General features: G+C 45.0%; 2 protein-coding genes across 2 annotated transcripts; both read right to left on the bottom strand.

Moving 5' to 3' along the window:
- Positions 1 to 384: 384 nt before the first annotated feature.
- On the bottom strand, positions 385 to 3,015 carry CCR75_001715 (uncharacterized protein; the record flags this gene model as incomplete). Its single annotated transcript, XM_067959816.1, has 4 exons — positions 385 to 673; positions 754 to 2,540; positions 2,615 to 2,680; positions 2,745 to 3,015. The coding sequence occupies 4 exons, from the start codon at positions 3,013 to 3,015 to the stop codon at positions 566 to 568; spliced, it is 2,232 nt and encodes a 743-aa protein (XP_067815444.1). The 3' UTR covers positions 385 to 565.
- A 230-nt stretch (positions 3,016 to 3,245) lies between these two features.
- Positions 3,246 to 5,159, bottom strand: CCR75_001714 (uncharacterized protein; the record flags this gene model as incomplete). Its single annotated transcript, XM_067959815.1, has 1 exon — positions 3,246 to 5,159. One exon carries the CDS (start codon positions 5,157 to 5,159, stop codon positions 3,246 to 3,248), a length of 1,914 nt encoding a protein of 637 aa, XP_067815853.1.
- Positions 5,160 to 9,774: the final 4,615 nt, after the last annotated feature.

The raw sequence follows: 9,774 nt of genomic DNA, 5'->3' as shown, positions 1-9,774 counted from the left end.
CAACAGCATTGTGAAGCGAACCACCTGCTGACTTGCCGTATTCCCAAGCCTGCGTACGGAAGAATATGCACTAAGATGCACAAGGTCATGGTTTTGAGCACCATTATCTATCTCCAACTTCCAAGCTCTTTGCTTTAAAGTGACTTGGAAAGGATAGTTCAAGCACTTATGGCTTCGCTTACTTGAATTTTCGGGACGGTCTGGGTCATGATGGGATACCAGCATTCTTGTATTTAAAAAAATCTTTACTTGCACTTCGTTCTAGGACGGTTCCAACTTTTCTAAACCGCGCAAAAAAGTCAATGGAAAGCCGTCAGATAACGCCGCAGTTGGTGATCGTGCACGGAGAGTTTGGCGTTGATCTATGTAATGCAATGTGATACGCTGTAATTCAGAAATTAAATTGACTAAAAACTGCATGAAGTGAGTTTAGAAATTCTCTTCCTAAAATGTGGTTTTACTCTTTTTAAACCCATACGGCAATTTTTCGTTCAATAGTAGTAATTGTCCCGTCCTATCCTATATATTGATGTTTTGTCCTCTTTTTTAGCGCTCAGACTCATGTTTACGAGGAACTTTGCCACACTATTTCTTTCGCCTCTTTAAACATCACAACGACACATGTCACATTATCGGTCGACCGCTGATGAAAAATGGCATACTCAATAAGCGCCTACACAAAGAAAAACGAGAGAGAATCGCGCCATTAATCCACCACAAGCATCATCTAGCACAATCCACTCACTCACACACCTCAACAGCCCGTTGCACATCTTTCAATTCGACAAGTTTTCGACGAACAAAATCCACAGCTTCTTGATCTTTCAACACATCATACAATCCGTCACTTGCGAGCATCACAAACTCGCACTCGTCTGTTAATTCCGTGACGGTAAACTCTGGCGTCGGAATCACTAATGGACCTTTTAAAATATCGTTGGGATTCACCGGTAATTCCTGCGAATTGTACTCGTTCCGTGCTTTCGTGTCAATGTCATCGACCAAAGGCTCGACGAGATCAAACGACTTGAAAGGGGCGTCGCCAAAGGCACGCGAGACGGCCAATTCGCCCATAATACGTCCGTGAATCACAAAGCCGCCAGTCTCTCGAATCCGCTGCGCTTCGTCCGTTCGACTGGGTTTATGATCATTTGAAAGTCGTTCAGCTGTGCCATTGCGACTCAAGACAGTGCGCGAGTCTCCAACGTTGGCCACAAAGAGATACTTGCCCGCCACAAAGACTGTCGTGGCCGTGCTTCCAGCTTGCGGACGATCCGAGGTCCTTAAAAATTCTTCATCCGTACGTTCAAACGCATTGGTCAAGCGCTTCATGATGATTGATTGCAATTCCTCAATTGTCATTGTTAGTAAAGGTTTCAATTCACTCGTGTGCATGAAAAACGCGGTAATGAGGCTATGGTGGAGCACGTCACTCAAAAACGAAGATGCTTCGTCACCGCCATGGCCGTCATAGACAGCAAAGAATGACTGGGGATGCAATCCCAAACGACTTAATGGTTCAATACACAAGTCTTGAATAATCGTATGCGCGTCTTCCATATGTTTACGAGCGCCCATGTCGGCATGCGCTCCAAAGTCAAACCGATTGACAGTTAAACACGTTTGTGCCACGAGTAAATCGTCGCCAATTTCCAGTCGATAGGGTTCTTGATAACTTCCCACGAGTTTCATAAATGTCCCATTCGTCGAGTTTAAATCAATCAAATAAAATTGATTCGTCAATTCATCAAACCAAATTGCAGCATGTTTTCGAGAGAGTTCCCCATCACTTGTATGGATTTGATTCTCCGCAGATCGACCAATTCCTGCACCTTCTTGTGTAATCACAAACTCCGTGCCAGCTAATTTGCCACTTAATGCCGAGACCGTAAGACTTGGCAATTCTTCGTGAAACGATGTAACAAGAAAATCCGATTTTCCAACTCGAAATGCCACGTGAGGCTCGAGAGGCCATTGCATACGATCGCCCATATTTTCGTCATTTGCTTGGGTTTCCACGGGACTTAACCGCACAAACGTGTCCCCATTTGCTTGGTCGCCATTGACTAAATAGAAACGCCCGTGACTATACAGCACACGTGCGTGGTCGGTCTCTGCAAGGAGTGTATCGGCAGGTATACTTGCAATATTCTCACAAGTTTGGCCAATACCGCCTCCTTTCTCATCAAACGTAAAGCTTGTGACGGTATCTTCTTCGGTAAACGCCGTCATTTTAAGCACCACGTGGGTCCATGTGTGTTCGAGATACAAAGGCACTGGATCGTCTTCGACTTGGTCAGTAGCGAGATGATCGTCTATTTTGACCGATTCAGGCACGGAAGGCATTTCTTTCGAGTCATAAAGCTTGTCGTTTTCAACAATCGCGTTGCTGCTAGACGCATTATTGCCGGTAGGAGTACTATCGTTCTCCTTTGTCGGTGGTACATAGCTCCCGATACTGCTAGTATTGGAGCGAAGAAGGCGATGAACGCCTGATGTGCGGGCCCGTTGGAAAGAACTCGCTAATCGGACATCGGATTCTACGTGTTACAACGCGTATTAGTGTCTAAAGTCGCATCATGGCACGAAAAAGGACTGCAACATGGCCACGTACGTGGCGGTTCTAATCGCAAATGAGTCGAACGTCGACGATCCGGGTCATTCTCGTGTTTCCGTACCACTACAAACCACACGATATTGTCACAAAGGAAGAGAGTGTGCTTTAAATGGCCACACGATGTCACGTGCCTTGCATCTTGAGCGTCTGGACATCCTGCGCGTCCGCCATGGCGCGTCTTCTAGCGTGATGTTCTCGGTATTAAATCTACTCGTGGCAACACGAGAGATTCGGCGGTTTGATACTGAATCTTGCAATACGTTGCAAAGAATTGGCACTTGCGTACTAAACGCGCCCCACGAGGCGTAACAACGAGCCAAAGAAGAGTTGCAAGGTCTGCCAAGGGGCGAGGATGTCTCTGCCACTGCGGAACGAGATCGGACGCACTTGGTGTACATCACATCAGTCGGTTGTTTTTATTTTTTTTAAAGAAAACCTTTCAATCTATATATTAATTTGTTTTTCACGAACAATGAAAAATTCGCAATTTAAATACAAATTTACAGGAATACAATCGCCAAAAGTATAAATTAATTTGAATTCCATTTTGACAGACATCCGTAGGTTTACACACAACCATGGACAAACTTTTGAGGGACATTAAAATTGGTCAGGACTCGTAAGTCGCTCAATAGTATGAAGCGTCCGTAAATCGAGAATCTTTGGTCCGATAAAACGAAGACGCGTCATGATTGCTACTATCCCCTCGTCGGCGGGGTGCACCAGATGCCTCAAACTCGCTAAAGCCGCTGCTTTGAAAACTCGGGTCGCCATTGTAGTGGCTCTGGTCGTAATTACTATTCGTGGCCGCAAAACTCTCGTCGCCCATATATCTGCTCTCATCTGCCGTGGACATGCGGTATTCTGTCTGGCCGGACGCTTGAAAGCGCGTTTGGCCGTGATAATCACTTGCTGACGTCGATCGCGAGTCTTTGGGTTCAAAAAACGACTCGTCCAAAGACAAATCCGGTCGCTTTGTCGTCTTTTTCGACCCTTTTTGACCCATTCCATGCCATCCATTCGACAGATCTTGAATCGAATCGCCCCCAAAATCGCTCTCGTCCTCGGAAGCAAGATCCTCTCGATGTCGACTGTCATACTTTGATTGAAAGTGATTCCCCGAGTGACCAGAGCTATACATACTTTGACCATAAAACGACGACGACTGGGACGAGTATTGCGAATACTGACTCGTACCGTGTGAAGAATTTGTTTGCGCCATTGGTGGCAAGGACATTTGAGAATGCGCTAAAGCGATTTGGCTTCGTGGTGTCAACATGTCGAGGTTTGGATCATTGTACGTAAGTCGACCTCCATCGTGATCGTAAGGCTCCTGATCGAATTGGCTATTGCCAGGATTTGGCGGGTAATTGTCGTCACTAAACCCTGTTGGCGACATGTTGTGATTCTGATGATAATTTGCCGCCACTGTTGACGCTTGAGCCACGCCTTGAGTGTGATCGTGACGTCCTCTTTCAAGACCAGGGTCGTCGTCTTGGACCAGTTGATTGGTTTTCTTGTATACAAAGAGGGCGACCAGTAACACAAGCGCAATCGCGCCTGCCATCATTAAACCAAGCATTAACGTATTTGATGCAGTACTCGTGGCATTCGATGCTGCATCAGCTAATACGGACGCCGCGGCCGACGGCGATCCAGACGACGAAGATGATCGCGACGTATCTGCTTCTTGCTTTGAATCCGTACCATTGTCGGATAAATTGTCTTGTTTCGTAGTCTTGTCACTTGTTTTACTTGTCTTTAAATCGACTGTATTTGATTCGAGAGTCTCTTGAATCGTACTGGCATCCTTCTTCGTAGGAGGTTTCAAAGTCTGTTGGGTCTCGTTTAAATCACTTTTAGAGCCTACACTGGCATCGTCGTCCGATCCAGACTCGGGATCGATGATTTGTTTCCTCACTTTTAAAGAAATTGATTTCGGTGGTGCATTTGGCACGGGTTTCGACTCCTCTGGCTTGATTTCAACTTCAGTTGGAGGACTGGAGGTTGGCTTGTCAAAATTAGCATTGCTGTCAGCCGTGGGGATGGCGTCGGACACAGGCGCTGTCTGTTGAAGAAGTGGGGACCTTGTAAACGTAACCTCCGTGGTCTCGTCCTTTGGCTTTACCACACCAGTCGCTTTGTCTCGATTGGCGTCGCGCTTTGCAGGATCGACGGGTTTGTTAACAGGTAAAGGTTTGTCGGTAGCATCTACGTCCTTATTATTCACTCCCGGGGAAGCACTTGTCAAAGGCGCCCGTGTACTTGGTGCGTCGGTTGGTTTTAAAACCTCGGGCGTCGGTGTCGAGGGCTCTGCTGGTTCCGACGAGTCCGACGATGCATTCTGGTCAAGCAACCATGGCCGTTCTGGTCGTTGCGTCGCCAACGTTGGAACACGTCCATTATTGAGATCCTCTTTAAAATTCAAGACCGTTTCTGGATCCCCATCGCGACTTTGCACTGCAAAAATCTGTGCATTGGCCTGTGAATTCATGAGCAGTACCACCAGCACGAATCTGAGCCACCGTCGGTGGACCTGCATTGTCCAGCCTCCGGAGCCCGAAGCGTCACGCCAGCGCAACTTTCCTGGAATCTGCGCTGAAGGTTCGATAAAAACAGCTCTATTGTTCCCTGCACCAAAGTCTTGCGTAACCCTCTTGCCGGAATCAATAGCAGTCCACTTACTTGCCACTATCAATTCAAAACGAGGTTGATCACGTGACAAGGCAAACTGTAGGAGTCGTTATTTTGAGCTTGTGCGGCACTGTGCCTTTAGCCGCATAAGAGTCAGATGTAAAAAACTCGCGAGTTGCCCGTGTCATGCACACACATGTCTTGGTTCTGCACCGACGTTCTTGGAAAAAGCAATCATCGAGAACAGCTGTCGGCGCCAGTCTCGACCAATTGATACATACGGCAAGCGGCGGAATATCCGATCGCGTGATTTGTGCGTATTTGGCGTGAAACTTGGTCGCTCTCTGAGCTCGATTGGCGGCCCATTCAGTCGGTTTAGTCGGGAGGGGTGTGCAGTGCATTCTATATTGATAGAAACATTTGCTAAGATTCGTTCTTATTCCAGCTGACGGCTTTACGACAGACGCACGATATGGCAACTCTAGCGTAAAACTACATAACCTATAGATATTATCATTATATTTCACTTGGATTATTCGAGGTCCCTTACTCCAGCTCGCGTCCCCGTAGATTTCTCTTTTATGAAGCCAAAGCCTGGTAATATAGGCGATAAAGTTTAGCTTTGACCAAAAAAATAGTCATTCGCGCTAACGATCGGGACTGTTTATATTTAATAAAAAATGCTTACAGGAAACTGTGTTTGTATTTGTCAGGATAGCCTGCTATGTTATGGCTCAGCTGCGACATATAGGACGCACTGCAGCCAACGAGCTTACAATCGCACGAATTGTAAGCCTACGGACTCGGGACTATTGCGCCATATAAAGTTCAAGCATGAACAATCCAATATATGTGCATTATCGCGATTGTCTTCTGTGTGTTTGCGTGTTGACAACTTTGTCTTGCGTTAATTCTCTTTCAACATGCGACTATGTTACATACTGGTTACAGTCGAGGCTGTTTCCTCGTAGGAATAGTTTACCCAATAATTGTAAGCAGAGAAATAGTTGTTTTGACAGGGAAAAAATGATGCGTCTTTCACGAAGCTGGCTCACATACCCAGCTAGAATTTATGTGACGAGCAAAATCTGATATGCTGTAGAATTTTTGCTTGAAGCTCTAGATGTTGAGAATGTTTCACATTTGATTGAGCCAGACAAAATTTACCTTTCATTTGAAGTAGAAAAATGAAATGAACAGAAGAGCCTGTCTTAAGAAAATCCCGAGTTAATTAATAAGATTCTTAAATTATTCATTTAACTTCGTCGTTAATCGAGCACATTTAATGATTAATAAACCTTTGTAATTTAATTATTAAATGCAATTTGAGGTCCCTTTTTTTAAATTTATTATTCATATAATTTTTCTTGATGAAAAAAATCAGATACTGTAAAATAATTGAAAGCACTAAACACGTCTGAAGAAATCTCGTATGTGTAACGGGGTGTATCGTTACATGAAATTAACACTTAAAGGCTGTTAATTAATATATTATCTAAAACGTAGAGAATATTTGGAGGATATTACTCTATGTAGTTATGTTCAAAATTCTTATCCATAAATAGGTATAGACCATTTTATCTATTTCGCAGACTAATCAGCTGTAGAGATAAACAAAAGAGAGATACAGATAAGATCAGATAAGTATTCAATTGCATGTTTAGTATTAGATTATAATTAGGTTTGCATTTACAAGATAGATAGAAGAGATACTTACTTATATTAATACAGTTTTCATTTAACCCTCTTTAAGTTAGTTGCCTTAAAGAGAAGTCTTCCTCTGCACGTACTAGTGTACGTGAAATAATGTAGGGCACCACTTGCAACTGAGGCAGTGCGAAATGGACTTGTACTGAAGCAGTTCAAGTCGTAGTGCCCCGTTACAGTATGTCAGGCTGAGCGATTTGGTTTGTGCGGATTGCTCCAACGCTGTCCTTCATCTGCTGTACGGACTTGAGAAAACCCAGCGCGCCGCCATCCTGTTGCAGCCAGATTGTCTCAAGCAACTCGAGTGCTTTCTGAGCATCTACGACAGCGATTCCTGCTCGTCCTCAGGCTGAGTCGGGAGGTGGTCCTCAATGATTTCATCCACGTCTGGAATGTATGATGTGATCCGCTCGGTAGGATAGTCTAGCAGGTTGCGGATGTTCATCACGATAGGATACCTGAAGCGTCTAATCTGATGTTCCATCTCCACCATGACTTCATTGTCAAGGCACTGCTCCTCTAGGACTGGTGCAGCATCAGCTGGTTCTGACCGGATGTTGCAATGCCGGTAACAGTTATGGATGGTCTCAATGCGGACATCGTTAGACCAAGTTGAGACTGACACCTAGATAGCATGAAAGATGTTTATCTTTGCCGGCTCAACGACACCATTGTCGAGATCCTGAAGGAGCATACGGGAGAAGCTGCGCCTAGTAGGCTTTGAGGTTGCGTAGGATACCCTGGTCGCACGGCTGAAGCTTCGACGTCATGTTGGGCGAAATATAGTAGATTGTCGTGTTGCGAATTGCGATTCGCTGCGACAGATCAGCAAGCAGGACGTGTGCACTGCAGTTGTCCAGGATCAGCAGCACCTTGCGGTTTGCCATTCTCCCATCGAAGTCCCTCAGTCACTCCAAGATGATAATTTGTGTTATCTAGGCCTTCTTGTTGCTGCGATACTGATAGCCAAGGTTCTGGAGATTGACATGGCGGGAGCAGCGAGAAGTGGCGTAGTGCCAATGATCCATAGGGGCCTCTGTCGGACCCATCACCATTGCAGTAGACAGTCACATTTATTCCTTGTTTGCTTTCACCCCTTCAGCTCCCTGTTGCAAGCGAAGTGTCAGCTTGAAACAGAAGAGTTGCATTAGCCACCAGATAACAAAATTTGGTGTCCTTCGCAGAGTGCTTACCTGCATCCGATAGAACAAGCCAGTCTCACCCATGTTGTAGATATTCTTCCATTTATACTAATTGAGGACCTCGCATAAGGGAGAAAGCGCATCCTCCTCATCAACCATGTCCATCGCGCCGCTCTCTCCGAACTGCGATAGGCGCGGATTCCATTCAGAGCTATATAGGATTCCAGCCATCCGTTGGAAAGCTGAAATAGTTCATGTCCTGGACAAAGAAGGTCCAAAATCCGCTCTGCATGTTCACGGGCAACGTCTCCGCTAAGACTGATACGATCCGAATGGGCATTAAACCAAGCCAGCAGAGCTGATTCCATCAGTGAATACATTACTGCTGTCTTCTGAAAGTCGAAGATGGTCTGCCTTCTTCTTCGGCGTGCTGGAGACCGTCGCCTGGCTGACCCCCAGCTGATATTTGTCCTGAAGTCAATTGACAAGCTGTGCCTAGATCAGTGCGGGATTCTATGTGTAATGTTTGCAGAGAGCCACACGGACATCGTCCGTCATTGTGGCGTGCTCCTCCCAGAGGCATTGTTGATGCGCTGCTGAGTTCTTCTTGGGGATTGTGGGAGAGGCCTTTCTTTTATAACCACATCCCTCCAAAAAAGCGAAATAATTAATTTATCTGTGGGATACTACACCTGTCTAAAATTCTAAACTTTTTAAATTTATCAGGAAAGGGCGTCCCAACATTATTAATTTAGACAGGTTATACTGTAGTCGTTATTCAAAAATAGTCACAAATCTGAGTATTGTTATTTAATATTTCTCAATTGAAACGTATGATGTTAGCATACTCGCCGCTATCGACGTGTACACGCCCGTCGAAAGGTCGGTGAAAATATACTCGTCTTGTTCCACGAGACGGAAGAGTCATGCCGGTAACCTCCCAGATGGGAAGGCTTTTTATAAATCTTATACACGATTTGCGTTCGACAAGTCTCATTTTAAATAGCTGAGCTTCTAACGCGATAGTGTCATAAAAATCATTTTCCAAGTCTGAGCATCTTCACAAAAAGATGCATGATACTAGCTAGACTCATTCACGGTCTCAATTGCCAACCCTACTAAAGCATGGGCTATTTGCGCACGTACAAGCACTAAATAGCTCATGGCGTAAGTAATCAAGCGTTTGCGGGCCAAGACTTTTAAGGGGACTAAATAATCATGACGGGGCATATATTAAAGCCCACTCGCGCCCACCTATTATTTGCTGCCTGATTACTATTGCTCAAAGAGCGCATCCGCAGCGACAGGACCTTCCATGAAGAATTAAGCAACTTGGAACGAAAAATCGAGGAAATAAGAGCCTACAGAATTCATAGTATCATTCTCCTGATCGAATAAAGAATCCGTACCATATGAAGTGCCGAAAACCATATTTTTTATGGCTGTGCCAAATCGAAATTGTGCACTGCAATTTGCCAGAGTAGCAACCATGCAACGGAATATAAAATTGTAATGGGGCATACTTCGGTTGAAGTGTACAATTCACAACACACCTTTTGCTATTAAGAACTTAGATAATAAATAAAGGGGAATGTTATTTCCACCCCACCATTTCGTTATTTCCACCCCATGCAAAAAAATACCGTCGCTGCCAACTTGATTCCGATTAGCCAA

This window comes from Bremia lactucae, linkage group LG10 (genome assembly GCF_004359215.1).
Source record: "Bremia lactucae strain SF5 linkage group LG10, whole genome shotgun sequence".
In the NCBI taxonomy this organism is placed as follows: Eukaryota; Oomycota; class Peronosporomycetes; order Peronosporales; family Peronosporaceae; genus Bremia; species Bremia lactucae.
Note: the sequence above shows the minus strand (reverse complement) of the source record. Positions and strands in the feature narration are given on the sequence as shown.